The 16640-nt window shown below is 37.0% G+C and overlaps 1 protein-coding gene across 6 annotated transcripts in view; it reads left to right on the top strand.

The window, feature by feature from the left end:
* The window catches only part of GFM2 (GTP dependent ribosome recycling factor mitochondrial 2), a 58322-nt gene that overhangs the window by 14910 nt on the left and 26772 nt on the right, over window positions 1–16640 (top strand). For 5 of the 6 annotated variants that reach the window (XM_077898185.1, XM_077898186.1, XM_077898187.1 and 2 more), the window contains 5 exons: window positions 5834–5959; window positions 6812–6900; window positions 12094–12182; window positions 13722–13782; window positions 14242–14421. In XM_077898185.1, coding sequence (XP_077754311.1) covers window positions 5834–5959; window positions 6812–6900; window positions 12094–12182; window positions 13722–13782; window positions 14242–14421 — 545 coding nt within the window. Of the gene's footprint in view, window positions 1–4275; window positions 4463–5833; window positions 5960–6811; window positions 6901–12093; window positions 12183–13721; window positions 13783–14241; window positions 14422–16640 lie in introns of those variants that run through there. The other variant, XM_077898189.1, reaches the window with a different exon arrangement.

The raw sequence follows: 16640 nt of genomic DNA, 5'->3' as shown, positions 1-16640 counted from the left end.
TTATCATGAATGGATGTTGTACTTTGTCAAATGCTTATTTTGCATCTGTTGAAATGATTATATAGGGATCCCTGGGTGGCGCAGCGGTTTGGCGCCTGCCTTTGGCCCAGGGCGCGATCCTGGAGACCCGGGATCGAGTCCCACGTCGGGCTCCCGGTGCATGGAGCCTGCTTCTCCCTCTATGTCTCTGCCTCTCTCTCTCTCTGTGACTATCATAAATAAATAAAATTAAAAAAAAAAAAAAAAAAAGAAATGATTATATAGTTTTTATCTTTTATTGATGTGAGATATCATGTTAATTGTTTTACAGATATTCAATCACTGTTGTATCCTAGGAATGTATGATTTTTTTAATACATTGGATTAATACAATTGGATTTTTTTTTAAAGATTTATTTATTTATTCATTCAGAGAGAGCGAAGAGAGAGGCAGAGACACAGGCAGAGGGAGAAGCAGGTTCCATGCAGGAAGCCCGATGTGGGACTCGATCCTGGGTCTCCAGGATCACACCCCGGGCTGCAGGTGGCACTAAACCGCTGCGCCACTGGGGCTGCCCCAATTGGATTTTTTTAAGACATTGGATTCAGGGATCCCTGGGTGGCGCAGCGGTTTGGCGCCTGTCTTTGGCCCAGGGCGCGATCCTGGAGACCCGGGATCGAATCCCACATCGGGCTCCCGGTGCATGGAGCCTGCTTTTCCCTCTGCCTATGTCTCTGCCTCTCTCTCTCTCTCTCTCTCCCCCTGTGACTATCATAAATAAATAAAAATTAAAAAAAAAATACATTGGATTCAGTTTGCTAGTATCTTGTTGAGGGTTTTACATATATATTCATGAGAGAGATTGGCCTGTAGTTCTCTTTTTTGGCAGTGTCTTTACTGGTTTTGGTATCAGGATGATACTGGCTTCATAGAATAAAATTGAAAGTTTTCCTTACTCTTATATTTTTTGGAACAGTTTGAGAAGAATAAGTATTACCTTTATAAATGTTTGGTAGAATTTGCCTGTGAAGCGGTCTGGTCCTGGACGTCTGTTTTTTGAGTTTTTTAATTACTGATTCAATTTCATTGCCAGTAACTGGTCTGTTCAAATTTTCTATTTCTTCCTGCTTTAGTTTTGGGAGATAATATGTTTCTATGAATCCATCCATTTCTTATGAATTGTCCAATTTGTTGGCATATAGGTTTTCATAATATTCTGTAAAGTTTGTATTTTTATGGTATTGGTATTTCTCTTCTTTGATTAATGATTTTATTTGGGTCCTCTTTTTTTTAATGAGTCTTGCAAGAGGTTTATCAATTTTGAACTTTTCAGAGAACCAGTTCCTGGTTTCGTTGGTCTGTTCTATTTTTTTTTTTTTTTTTTAGTTTACGTATCATATTTGGTCTAATCTGTATTATTTCCTTCCTTTTGCTGGGTTTGGGCTTCATGTGTTCTTTTTCTTGCTCCTTTAAATGTAAGTTTAAGTTGTTTTGAGATTTTTTTTTTTTCTTGAGGTAGGCCTATATTGCTATAAACTTTCCTCTTAAAACCACTTTTGATGCATCCCAGAGTTTTGGATTGTTGTGTTTTCATTTTCATTTGTTTCCATGTAATTTTTAATTTCTCAGTTGACCCATTCATTGTTTAGAAGTGTGTTATTTAACCTTCATATATCTGCTCTTTCCAGATTTTTTTCTTGTAGTTGATTTCTAGTTCATGGTGTTGTGATCAGGGAAGATTAGTGATATACCTTTGATTTTTATAATTTTATAATTTGTTGAGACTTGTTTTGGCCTAATATGTGATCTTCTCAGTAGGACAGTATTCTTTGTGCACTTCAAAAGAATGTATATTCTGTTATTTTAGGATGAAATTTCTGAATGTGTCTGTTAAATACATCTGGTCCAGTTTGGCATTCAAAGTCCTTGTTTCCTTGTGTATTTTCTCTTTGAATGATCTGTCTCTTGATGCAAGTGGTGCGTTACAATCTGCTCCTATTACTATATTATTATCAATTAGTTCCTTTAAGTTTGTTATTAAGTGTTTAATGTATTTGGATGCTCCCATGTTGAGTGCATAAATATTTTGTGATTATTATATTCTCTTGCTATGGAATGTATCCTTTATTATTATATAGTGTTCTTTTTTGTTTCTTGTTATAGACTTTGTTTTAAAGTCTGTTTTGTCTTATACAAATATTGCTGCTCCAGTTTTCTTTTGACATCCATTTGCATGATAAATGTTTCTCCGTCCCTTCACTTTCTTTTAAAATTTAAACCTATTCTTTACTCCTCTCCCCGCAACATCTTAGGTATATGGACTGAATTTTACAGAAATAATTATTTTTAATACTTTTGTGTTTTTTACCTTTTATACTTTCACTGTGGTCTTTGCGAGTCCCCTGTTATATTTCTAATAGGGCTAATTTAGTGGTCTTGAACTCCCTTAGATTTTGTTAGGCTGAGAAACTCTCTCTCCTTCTGTTCCAAATGATAGCCTTGCTGGATAGAGTATTCTTGGCTGCAAATATTTCTCCTTTCAGCACTTTGAATATATCATGCCACTTCTTTATGGCCTGCAAAGTTTCCACTCAAAGGCTGCTGATAGCCTCATAAGGTTTTCTTTGTATGTAACTGTCTTTTCTCTTTAAAGTGCTTTTTTTATCACTATTTTTTCTGTTCTAATTCTTAATGTGTCTTGGTGTGAACCTCCTTGCATTGAATTTGTTGGGAGTCTCTGTGCCTCTTGAATCTGGATCTCTGTTTCCTGCCCCACATTTGGGATGTTTTCAGCTATTTTTTCTTCAGATACATTTTCTCCCCCCCTTTCTCTACTTCTGGGATCACTATAATGCGAATGTTGTTATACTTGATTGAGTCACTGAGTTCTCTAAGTCTATTTCTGTTATGCATTGTTCCTCTCTCATCTGTTCAGCTTATTTGCTTTCCATTACTCTGTCCTCCAGGTCACTAGTAAGTTCCTGTTTTTTATAGCCTACTGTTTATTCCATCTATCATATTTTTAACTTCATTTATTGAGTTCTTTATGTCTGATAATATTATTTTATTTCTTTGCTAAGGATCACACCGATAATGTCCACTCTTCTCAAGTTCAGTGAATATCTTTATGATCATTACTTTTTACTTATTTTTTAAATGATCATTACTTTAAATTCTCTGTCAGGTATACTAACTTCTTTTTCACTTGTATCTCCAGTTGTGATTTTGTCAAGTTCTTTCCTTTGGGTCACATTCCTCTGTCTCCTCATTTTGTCTATCTCTGTGTTCTTTTTCTGTGTGGTAGGAAAGTCAGTTAAAATCTCATGCTCTTTAAAGTAGTGGCTTCATGAAGGAGAGGTTCTGTATCTCCCTGCAGCACAGTGTTTCCTGTTCAGCAGAATGTGACACTTCAATGGAGTCCCCTCTGTGTGTTTCTTGCATCCTACTATTTTGCTTTCCTTTTCATTTTAGACTTCTGCACAGACTCTCCCTGTTGGGAGCTGTACTTGCTTTCTCTGGGTGTTAGTGAGACCCAGGCAGACTGGCTATGAGGAGGCATGACCATAGAAAGGCTAGGGGGCGGGTACAGCATTGCTTTCAAAATTTGTGGAGTCACTAGTCCTAGGTCCAGATCCCCTACATTGTGGTGGTAGCCATTTGTGCAGCACATGTTAGCAGCCTGGCACAAGGCACATGTCTGAGGTCACAGCAAGGGGCACGTGGGTCTGTGTGCATGGTGGCTGGGGGCCTGTGGCGGTTGGGCAGGGCACACGTGTCTTCACAAAGTCTGCACCAAGCTGCTAGGCCTGGCCACATCCCCCCAGAGTGCAGTGGTGGCACAGTAGGCAGAGGCATCGACTAGGTGGGGCACGCATAATGCTGAAAAAATTTGCCTTGAGTCCAGGGATGACAGACTTAGAGTGGGCGAGTCCTGGGGAGAACTCATGGTCATGGTGCATTGCTCACAAGTTAGTAGCAAGTGTCTGTGCAGCACTCTCCTGGCAGGTGGCTCTGTGTTAATGCCGAGGAATAGGGGAGGAAAATGCCACCTGCCAGCTCCTTTGTTCCCAGGGAAGTTCCCCAATCTGCCCTGAAATCCAAATAAATGGATCTCCTTCCCCTTGTGCCATCTGTTGCTTCTATGTTGCCTTTTGTGCAGACTCTTACCTCTTAAAGGGCAGGGACCTGGCTATCGCCCATCCTCCTTGCTCATCTAGTGCTGAGTCAGCTGACCTTCAGAGCTCCAGACTCCAAGTCTGCTGGTTATACTAACTCATGGAATTCAGCCCTTCTGGTTTCTAGGCCAGATTGTACAGGGATTTATTTTCCCTGGTGCTTTCTCTTCTTCTCTCCCTCCTGCGGGCACCTCTCCACCACCTTTCTGCTTTCCCTAACCTCTCCCATGCTGGCTACTTCTCTGCATCGGGCTGTGGAGTTTGTTCTGCTAGTCTTCAGATTGCTCTCCAGTTAATGGACGTGTATGTGAGTGATAACCTAGTGGTAAACGTGGACTGGGGTGGGTGTAGGGTCCTCCTACTCTGTCATCTTGTACTCCCTCCTCCTACAGATGTTTAAAAAACTGTTTAGAACTTTTGGTTAGCTACTTGGTTATTGTTTCATTAATGGTGCTTGTTTGCTTGGTTATGTTGTGAATAACGATGTAATTCTTTAACATAGATATTTGGAGGTCCTGACAAATCCATATTTCTTGCTGTTTCTCCCTTTTTTGGTACATTATACATTTATATGCACGTTTACATACATAAACAGTGGTGAACCTGGCTAGGATTTCAGAGGTTTAATGCTGACATAAGTAGTGGTAGTATAAGGCCATGATAATTTGGATTTTGAATTTTGAATGATAAAGATGAGCTCATTTTCATTACTTCTATATAAGTTTAATCAGAATACAATGTTTATAATTCAAGAATTTTAATGCAGAATAATTTGACCTTTTGTGTAGTCAAGATGAACTTTATCCATGGCTTTGTACTGTAGAAATTCTACCAAGATTTTATTTTCATTTGTACAAATAAATGCCTTTGGGGGGAACATTTAATGAAAAGGGTTTGAAAAGGAGAATTTAACTTTGGAGGAATTTTTTCTCTACCTTGTTCCATGTACCTGCCATTTACTTACTCATTTCATTCTTAGAGCAACCCTGCAAGGTTGCCTTTATTCATATTTTACAAACTAGGTTAAGTAACTTGTTTAAGATAATAGAGTAGTAATGGTAAAGTTGGGACTTAAATCTAGGTCTGTCTGGGCCCTTTCATTGCCCTGTCAAGGAATCAGCCATGAGGAACATAAAGGATAATGAAAGGTAAACTAGGGGGAAAAAAATGAAAGGAATATCAAGTTCAGTAAAATTAAAGTATTTAAACAAATTTTATCTTAATTATTACAGAAAAATTATTTTTTATGGAAAAATTACTAATTTTGCTGGAAAAGCTTTTTCTGGAATAAGGACTTATTTAATCTAAGGGCCATAAATATTAAACCAAATTTTTTTTTTAAACCAAATATTTTATAAACAGTCTTAAAGCAAATTAAAATGTCAGGTAGAAGGGCACCTGGATGGCTCACTGATTAAAAATCCTACTCTTGATTTCAGCCCAGGGTCATGATCATAGGATCCTGGGATCAAGCTCTGCTCAGGTGGTGACTGCCTGGGATTCTCTCTCTCCCTCTGCCTGTCCCTCCACCCCTGCTCACACTCCACACACACTGTTTCAGAGTATCTCTCTTTCTCTCTCTGCAAAAAAATAAATAAATAAACTGTCTAGTAGATATCATACCACAGTGAAATGTATTTGGTATCAAGCTTAACTGTGTTGTCTTTTTCTTTGTTAGATGTTGATGATGGAGACACGGTGACAGATTTTATGGCTCAAGAGCGAGAAAGAGGCATTACCATTCAATCTGCTGCTGTTACATTTGATTGGAAGGGGTATAGAGTCAATCTAATTGATACTCCAGGTATGGTACTGTTCTAGCAATGCAGAGATGCTACATTATTGGAGGTTTTTGTTGTGGATGTGTTTTCTTTTAAATTGTGACAAAACATATATATTGGGGTACCTGGGTGGTTCAGACAGTTAAGTGTCTGCCTTTGGCTTATGTCATAATCTCTGGGTCCTGGGATCGAACCCCAAGTCAGGCTTCCTGCTCAGCAGGATGTTCCTCCCCCCCGCCAACCCATTCCCCCTACTCGTTCCTTCTCTCTCTCAAATAAATAAATCTTTAAAATATATATGTAAGGTAAAACTTACCATCCTAACCATTTTTAAGTGTACAGTTCAGTAGTTAAGTATATTTACATTGTTGTAAAACTGATCTCCAGAAGTACTTCATCTTTCAGGTCTGAAACTATGTATCTACTATACAACTACTCTTGTTTGTCCCCACCTCCTGTCCCTTGTAACTAACTACCTGTCTACCTTTTTTTATCTAGGAGATTAATACTTCATATAAGTAGAATCATGCAGTATTTGTCCTTTTGTGATTGGCTTTTTTTGTTTAGCATGAAGTCCTTCAGAATCCATCTGTGTTGTAATATATGAAGATTTCCTTCATTTTTTAAGGCTGCATAACATTCCATTTTACCTATGTAACATATTTGTATATATACAAAACTTTATACCATTCATCCATTGATGGACATTTGGGTTGTTTCCACCTTTTGGCTATTGTGAAAAGTGTTGCTATGAACATAGTTTGCAAATATTTCTTTGACTCCTTTTTCAGTTCTTTTGAATATATACCCAAAAGTAGGATTGCTGGATCATGCTTTTTTAAAGATTAAGTGTATGTTTCTCATCTTTTTCTTAGGTCATGTGGACTTTACCTTGGAAGTTGAGCGCTGCCTTAGAGTGTTGGATGGTGCAGTAGCTGTGTTTGATGCTTCTGCTGGTGTAGAGGTAAAAATACTGCCAAAGTAAAATGAAGCTACAATAACATGATTATCTTTTTTTAAAGTAGAATGTATCAGATTTAATTAACTATAACCTGATAGAAGTTTATATAAATCAAATTATGGTGAAAGAATTGGAATTTAATATTGTAGTATGATCTATATGTGATCTCAGATGTTTCATAGTAAGAGGAAAGTTTCTTTTCTGTAGGAAATAGGAAAGTTGTGGTGAGAACTATGACGGGCTTGAGGTTCTTCTACCTTACTTTCGAGCTAACTAGTTAATCTGCCACAGTTTTATGACATGGTGGCAGAAGACAAAAGACTCTTGAGTCAGAGACAAAGAACTTTATTAGTCACAGAAATAGCAATGAAATAGCAATAGCCAGAGTATCAATATTATCTTGCATTAGTTCCCTAAGCCCCAGTTCCACAGGATGACCCAAAGGGAGCCAAGTGATAGCTGCACATACAGGGGAACCCTGTGGTTGGAAAACACATATATTTTATAATGGGCAGTAAACCTACTTGCTGTTTGCTCTGGAGACAGATATTATCTTCCAGGGTTACAAGCAAAATCGACCTTTCAATCCAGAGGGAGACACTGTCTCTGTCTTGCTAAGCTGTTGATTATATCAACATCTTTTAAAAACATAGTCCAGAACAAAGGCATTCACTGCCTCTCTTAACAAAATATGTAGAAAGGTTAAAAACCAATGAAGAATTATCTCCCAACAGTTAATACGTATTAAATTCTTGAATGAATCTTAAAAATGGATTTATAATAAATTATACTGGGGTTATTTACACACTTTTTAGCTGATACCTATCTCCATTTTTCTTATAATCTCAAGATTGGCTCCATGTTGAATATAGAATCATCTTCAGCTCTTCTAGTTGAATATAGAATCATCTTCAGCTCTTCTAATTTTAAAGTTTTACTAAAAATGATACCTTAATTAAGTGATCACAATTAACATAACTCCAAATGATACAAACTGGCACCATGGGCTTCCTGATAGGATGCACTAAGAAGGACACAACTTTACCAATGTTATATTCCTGACACACTGCTTGGCCCCAATCTGATCATGAGAAGACAGATGAATTTAAATTGAAAGACATTCTGTAAAACAACTGGATGGGGCTTTTCAGAAATTGAAAAAAAAAAAAAAGTAAGTGCAAGGAAGGTGAATGATTGGGAGTAAAAAGTTGAGGTACTGTTTTGTTTTAAATGATTCTAAAGATAAAAGAAGGGGTGCTTGGGTACCTCAGTTGGTTAAGCATCTGCCTTTGGCTCAGGTCATGATCTCAGGGTCCTGGGATTGAGTCCTGCATTGGGCTCCCTACTCCTTGGGGAGTCTGCTTCTCCCTTTTCCTCTGCCCTTCTCTACCCCCACCCCACCCCCACACTTGTGTTTTCTCTAAAATGAGTAAATAAAATCTTTTTTAAAAATAGAGATACCGGGGATCCCTGGGTGGCTCAGCGGTTTAGCGCCTGCCTTTAGCCCAGGGCACGATCCTGGAGACTCGGGATCAAGTCCCACGTCGGGCTCCCTGCATGGAGCCTGCTTCTCTCTCCTCCTGGCCTGTCTCTCTGTTTATCATAAATAAATAAACCTTAAAAGAAAAAAGAATTTGCTTTTAAAAAAAAAAAGCAAAAACAAACAAAAAAACAAAAAAAAAATAGAGATACAAGAAAACTAAATGTAATATGATCTTTTGGATCCTGGATCCAAAACCAGAAAGTTAAAAAGGACATCATTAGGAAAACCAGAAAAATTTTAATTTGGCCTATATGTTATTAGAAAAAAGTATTGTGTCAGCTTAAATTTTTCTGAATGTGATGATTGAAAATTATTATGTAGGGGAATATCCCTATTTTTAGAAAATACAGGCTGGAGTATTTAGGATCAAAATGTCATGATACGTGCATCTTAATCTAGTGGTTCACCTTCCACCCACACATACACGTATATTGTTAGTTTGGGTACTTTGTGCGGTAGATGCCAAGATAGGGTTAGATATATAGAAGATTTACTGGGGGAAATGCTTGTGTAGAATAAAGAAGAGAAAAGAGCAATGGGAGAGAAGAGTCACACCACAGGGCAGATCTGACATCTGTCCATTAGGAGACCATAAAAGAAGGTTTGGGTAGGAAGAGGCTCAGATTACAGTGCAGTTCCCAAAAGGGTTTGGTGAAATTGATGGGGAATCCTCAAGCCAAAATCACCTGTTGGAGAAGTCCCACGTGTCTTTTTTTTTTTTTTTTTTTTTAAGTTCCACGTGTCTTAAAGGAATAGCTTACATTAGCGTTTCTGCTGTACTCAGCCATTAGCTGGGCTTTGGGAGACCATGCTGTCAGTTAATTATGCTCTTTGTTGTAGATCGAAATGGCACACTCCCATAGTCACTCATGTAATGTGTGTATATGTACATATTTTAAAAAAAGGCAAGTGTGGCAAAGTGTTCATATGTGGTGAATCTAGATGAAGGGTACAAAGATGTTTATTGTATTATTCTTTCACCATTTTTTATAGGCTTGACATTTTTCTTAATGTAAAATTATTGGGGGAAATAATACAGTTATTGAAAGCCTGACCCTGAGGTCTGAGGTTGATTATGCATTGTTATTTCCATTTCTTTCTGAATCACTTCATTTCCTAATGGTTGTGTTCCTTCTGTCATTATGACTCTTGTAAATTTCATAGTCATTGACAGATGGCATTTACAAGATTGAAAATGTTGGAATAGAAAGTTTCTGAATTTGTGACACAGAAACCACTTATTTGCTACAACGGTAGGTGGACTTTTAGCTAGCAGGTGTTGATGGGAGTTTTTGTTTATTTTTTAGTATCTTTTCTTAGAAAATGTATAGTGTACCTTTCCCCACCTCACCATACACAACTATTAACTTGGAGTGCATCTAGTGTTAAGCTACATCTGTATAACTTCTAGAAGAAAAGTAACATTTGTTTACAAGCTTAGGGATAGGTTAACAGTTTTTAATGACACAAAGCATAAAAAACACAGAAGAAAAGTTGATTCATTGGAACTTACCAAAATTACATCTTATTAAAATGAAAAAAATTAAAAAATTAAAAGACAGGTTATAGGCTATGAGAAAATTTGTCATGTTATATAAGTATTGTATGAATGTTAAATTTCCAGAGTGCTTTAACACTACTGAGTATGTAGGAAAATATCAGTTTTAGGAAGTATGTGCTGAAATTTTCACAGTACATGGGTATAATAAAGGACTTGTATCCAGGATATCTGAAGAACTACAAATGAGTGATAAAAACTAACAACCCAAGAAAAAAAAATGGACAAAGGACTTCAGTGGATAGTTCACCAAGGAAGATATATGAATGGTCCAATGAGCACATGAAAAGATGGTCAGTCTCACTGGTTGTCAGGGAAATGCAAATTAAAATTACAAAGAGACAATTCATACCCACAGGAATGGCTAAAATTAAGAAGAATAATGATGGCAAATATTGGTTGAGGTGGAACAACTCACTGTTCCACTGTAGGTGGAACAACTCCTATACAGTGTTGGTGGGACTATAAAATATTAATTATACCTTAGAAGATTAGCAGATTGTTTTTTTTTTTTTTTAAAGATTTTATTTATTTATTTGACAGAGATACCACAAGGGAGAACAAGCATGAGTAGTGGGGAAGGGCAGAGGGAGAGGGAGAAGCAGGCTCCTCACTGAGCAGGGAGCCAGACACAGGGCTCATGGGATCATGACCTAAGCCAAAGGCAGATGCTTAACTGACTGAGCTACTGAGGCACCTTGGTAGTTTCTTATAAAGTGAAATTTGCACATGTCCTTCGACTCCGCACTTGAAACTCCTACATCTTTATCCAATAGAATGAGAACATTTGTCCTCTAAAGACTTGTTCAAAATGTTTATAGTAGCTAAATTCGTAATAGCCCTAAACTAGAAATAATCTAAGTGCTCATCCACAAGCAGATAGGAAAACCAGCTGGCACATTTATACAAAGGAATTTAGCCAAAAAAAATAAAGAAGAGAGAAAGAAAAAATGAACCGGTATACCCAACAATATAAATGAGTATCAGAAACTTTATGTTGAGCAAAAAAAAGCCGTTATTTATGAGATTCAAAACAAGGGAGAATGAATCTGTGGTGACAAATATAAGAACAGATTGTTATTGGGGGATAGAGCTTAAGAAAACTTATGTTCCATATTTTGATTGGGATAGCTATACTATACTTATCAGAACTCACTGTACACTTAAGATGAGTGTTTTTATTCTATATAAATTTTAGTTAATAAATTATAAAGTGGCTTCTATTTTAGCTAATGTCATTACATTAGTCTTTTTATGCTGTTTCAGGGCTTTGGGATCCACTAGGCACAGATACTGTAATAGACTGGAACTATTGAAATATATTTTAAAAAAGTAGAATCAAAAGGAGTGAAATAGAAAAGTATATGAAAATTGCTACTTAGAAGTACAGTTACTGGGGACACTTGGGTGGCTCAGTGGTTGATCTTCTGCCTGTGTCTCTGCCTCTCTGTCTTTCATGAATAAATAAAATCTTAAAAAAAAATACAGTTACTGGCTTTTTTTTCTTCTTTAAATCCTCTTTAGTTTACAACAACATTCACACATTCACAAATACATGTTTTTATTACAATAGCATTTTTGTAGTACACTCCTATTCTTTTAATGACACAACAACTATATGAATTAAGACAAAACTATATGAATTAAGACAAAAGTCCATATTTCACAGGCAAGCTTAGGAGTTCAGTATTATTTGTCCATATTTCACAGGCAAGCTTAGGAGTTCAGTATTATTTGATCTGTACTAAGTAAGGTGAAACCAGACAAAAATTACATTTTTAAATTTTAAGGCATCTTTCCATGACTCTCCGTACCTTCCAGATGTATTGTTCTCTTTGTGTAGCAACCTAAATCACCCAAATTAGTATTCTTAGTTTGAAGTTTGCTCTTCATCAGACTTCATTACATTCTTAGCTTTGTTAGCCTACTAGCAGCAGAGTGACTGCCTCTAGAAGTGTGAATGCAACAGGACTAATTCTGTGCTAGAACAGAGCCCAAATCCATGTTATAATAGTTTCTTAGATCTGTTTGTTCCGTACATAGTAACAGTTATTTTTGTCTAGTATGAGTATTTCTTCCTTTTTCTTTGCTTTAGGCACAAACTCTCACAGTATGGAGGCAAGCTGATAAACACAAGGTACCTCGAATCTGTTTTTTAAACAAAATGGACAAAACTGGAGCAAGGTATTGTAAGTGTTGTGTTTTCACTTATTAAAGTAGAAATATACTTCGAGCTTTAGTGGACTATAACTTAAATTTACAAACAGCTGTTTCCTGTAGAGTATAAATATTCCATGGAATCTCAGTTCAATCCCATTTTTAAAAAGTTTCAAAGCAGGTAGTTCGTAGCTTGAATAGCAGTGTGGGATTAATAGAGAGCTGACAGGTGATGAATCATGATTCTAACGCAGAGAGGCTGTATCCTATTTTCTAGAATCCTGACAGTGATATCTTGCTGATTCCACTGGTTCTGTCTAGGGCAGTATTATATAATCACTGTTTTGCTGAAGGCTATGGTGCTTCTCATCATTGCTAAAGGTAGAGGATAGATGATTGTTTCCTGTCCTCTGATTTTCCTTAGTTACTGGCTAATGGGCTCTCCCTTGGCAACTGGGAGAGAATATAGATGTTTTAAGACCTGCATATAGGGCAAAAAGGTTAATCCTGAGATGTGGTGGTAATGCTCAGACTCACAGGATGCTAATCCAAAATGGATAAATGGTTCTGAGGAAATGAGAATTCAGAGAATCAAGAATATTAAGAATTTTGGGGAAATGTGATGAGAGAGATCTAGGGTGTCTGGGTGGCTTACATGGTTAAGTGTGTGCTTTTGGCTCAGGTCATGATCTCCACGTCCTAAGATCGAGCTCCACGTTGGGCTCCCAACTCAGTGGGGAGTCTGATTCTCTTTCTCCCTCTGCCTCTCCCCCAGCTCACGTTTTCTCTCTCTGTATCTTTGTGTCTTTAATGAATTAAAAAAAAAAAAAAGATCCTGGTCTGTGATACGAGAATGGCAAAAACAAAGCATAAACTATCCTTCTCCTAAAACCACGCAGTATGCTGTCTATCTAATTATCTACAGTAATTCTAAAACTGATAACGTGATACTAAGAATGCCTAAGATAAAGGTATAGAAAAATTAGGCTGCCTTTTGGAAAAAAGGTAGCTGTTTGTGATAGCAAGTTGTTGGAAAGAATCATGGACTTGTAATCACGAATCATGCATTTGAATCTCCTAATTGCAATTTATTATCAGTGACCTTAATCAGTTTATTGAATCTTAATTTCAGAGTATAAGTGAAGCTTACAGTAGTACCCTGGATACCTGTGTGGCAGGATTACAGTAAATACTCAAGCACTCTTATCTGAAATTGACATTGAAAGTTTTTTCAACATATTGTTCTATGGAAAACTGTTAAGTGATGAACCTGAGAGACAGTACAAAGGGTTCTAATTTTAGAGAACATTCTTAAACCTGTTCTAAGAATCTTAATGTTTTTATTTTTGTGTTTTTAAAGATTTTATTTTTATTTATTCATGAGAGATAGAGGAAGGCAGAGACACAGGCAGAGGGAGAAGCAGGCTCCATGCAAGGAGCCGGACATGGGACTGGATTCTGGGTCTCCAGGATCACACCTCGGGCTGAAAGTGGCACTAAACTGTGGAGCCACCTGGGGTGCCCGAATCTTAATGTTTTTAACTCTAGTTATTTTGCTTTCTGCAGTTTTAAGTATGCAGTTGAAAGCATCAGAGAGAAGTTGAAGGCAAAGCCTTTGCTTTTACAGGTTGGTTGATAAATATTTGGTTGATTAATAGCAACTCCAGGGGCACTTGGGTGGCGTGGTTGGTTAAGTGTCTAACTCTTGATTTCGGCTTAGGTCATGATCTCGGGGTCGTAGGATCATGTGTGGAGCCTGCTTAAGGTTCTTTCTCCCTCGCCCTCTGCCTCTCTGCCTCTCCCTCTGTGCTGGCACATGCTGCCTGTGCTCACTTGCTCGCTTTCTCAAAAAAAAAAAAAAAAAAAAAAAACACAACTCTACATTTCCTTATCAGCTTGTTTGATTGCAACTGACATATTTCTAAAACTGTCTCACATCTTTTTTGAAAGAAGTTGGCATAAAAATAAAGACTGTGGTAATAATGATAATAGACAGTTGGGGGAAAGTAGAGAAAGATCAGTTTTATCAGCACCAGTGCAATTCTAATTGAGTGGTCATTTAACGAAGTTAATCTCTGATTTGCAGTTACCACTTGGTGAAGGCAAAGCTTTTGAAGGAGTTGTAGATGTTGTAAGTAAAGAAAAACTTGTTTGGAATCGTAAATCAGAGGATGGAAAAGACTTTGAGAGGAAACCTCTCTTGGAAATGAGTGATGCTAAACTGTTGAAGGAGACAACGGAAGCAAGGAATGCCTTAATTGAACAGGTGAAATAAATACTTTTATTTGTATACATATTTAGAAACTTTAGAAATATTTCATATATTGTGAAATTTTATATAAAATTGCATATGGGATATGAAGTATACTGAATAATAGAATGAACACCCACATTTGCACCATTCCAGGTTAAGAAATAGAATATTAGCAATACTCTTGAATCTCTGTGTGCCATTTACTATCTCTCTCTCTCTTTTCCACTAATCATTTACACCTGTCTCCACCAGTATCCTGACTCTAGTGTTTTTCTTTCATTGCTTTGCTTTTTACTTTACTACAAATGGATATATTCATGAAGGACTTAATTTTCCATGTTTTTCAACTTTTCATAAATGAAATGATGTTGTTTGTACTCTATAACATTTTGTTGCAGATTCATTCCTGTTATGTGTGATTATGCTTCATTTGCAATCTTTCACAGTGTTCAAGAAGTAATATACCACAACTTACTGTCTGTTCTTCTGTGGATAGACTTTGAGGTTATGTATTTTTTGCTGTTTCAAATAGTATTGTGAACATCTTTGTAGGTATCTCCTTGTGCACACGTGAAAGAATTTGTTTAGGATCACACCTGGGAATGGAATTACTGAGTCAAAAGTTATGTCCATCTTTTACTGTATCAAAAGTCACATTAACTTAGAAAATTTTAAAATCATTAATTTTATATTTAATAAAGAACTCTGGACCTCATCCACCCTCAAGGTTTTTTTTTTTTTCTTAAGATTTTATTTGAGAGAGACAGTGAAGTACGACAGGGGGAGGGGCAGAGGGAAAGGGAGAAAAAGACTCTCTGCTGATCAGGGACTCCCTCATCACCACCCCCTCCATGACTTAGGGCTCAATACCAGGACCCTGAGATCATGACCTAAGCTGAAGGCATATGCTTAATGGACTGAGCTATCCAGGTGCCCTCACCCTCAAATTTTAATGGAAAATACTAAGATTCTTAATACTTATAATATTTATATAGTACTGTTGGTATATATAGATTAATAAGTAAAACATGCCTTAAACTCTCTGAATCTTCTGGTAGAGAAAAATATTGGAGTCCAAACCATTTGATTGATTGATTGATTGATTTATTCATTCATTCATTCATTCATTCATTCAATTTATATATTTTTAAAGATTTATTTATTCATTCATTCAGAGAGAGCAAGAGAGAGGCAGAGACACAGGCAGAGGGAGAAGCAGGCTCCATGCAGGAAGCCCAATGTGGGACTCGATCCCGGGTCTCCAGGATCACACCCTGGGCTGCAGGTGGCGCTAAACCGCTGCGCCACCGGGGCTGCCTGATTTTTTTTTTTTTTTTAGTTCTAAATTAAACTGTTCAGAATAGATCCTCACACCATTTCATTCATCTTTTGTATGAATTTATTTTTTGAAGTAATTATTTTCCATTATCCTACATAATAATCATTAAATTTATCATGAACAGGATGTCAATTGTTGTTACTTTTATTATTGGGTAACAGTTACTGAGGACCTATGATGATCTAGCTTAAGTGTTTTACATTATAATTTAATCCTTAAATAAGTTGTTACACAGCTAAAAAGTAGCAGAGCTGGAGTCTAAACCCAGGACTGTCTGCATTTGGAGGTAGAGCTCTTAGCCACTTTGCTAAACCACTTCTCTAATTTGGGAGGCCATAAACATAATGAAAGTGGAATTCACATTTATTAATAAATGGGTACATAGTTGGTTCCCCTTTGAGGTTTTCTTTGTTGTCTGTGCATGTCTTAGAACATGATGGTATAGAATGAAAATAAAATTTGAGACTATACAAAATAATAACGTGCTAATTACAAGGAATATATATGTAGGTATACAATTAGAATTTAAGACCACATTACACCCATTAGGATATCTCCTGTGAAACCTCCAAATCAGAAGAGTGCTGGCAAGGATATGGAGAAACTGTAGCCTTTGTGTACTGTTGGGAGGAATGAAAATGAGGCAGCCACTGTGGGAAATGGGTGGGTGGGTGGGGGGGTTACTCAGAAAACCAGAAAATAGAATTACCATATGATTTAGCAGTTTTACTTCTGGATGTATAGCCAAAAGAACTGGAAGCAGGGTCTTGAAGAGATAATTGCATATCCTTATGCATAGCAGCCTTATTCATAATGGCCAGAAGGTGGAAGCAACCCAAGTGTTCATCAACAAGATGAGTGGATAAAATGTGGTATATACATATAATGGAAT

This window comes from Canis aureus, chromosome 5 (genome assembly GCF_053574225.1).
Source record: "Canis aureus isolate CA01 chromosome 5, VMU_Caureus_v.1.0, whole genome shotgun sequence".
Taxonomy (NCBI): Eukaryota; Metazoa; Chordata; class Mammalia; order Carnivora; family Canidae; genus Canis; species Canis aureus.
This window is presented reverse-complemented; position numbering and strand designations above follow the sequence as displayed.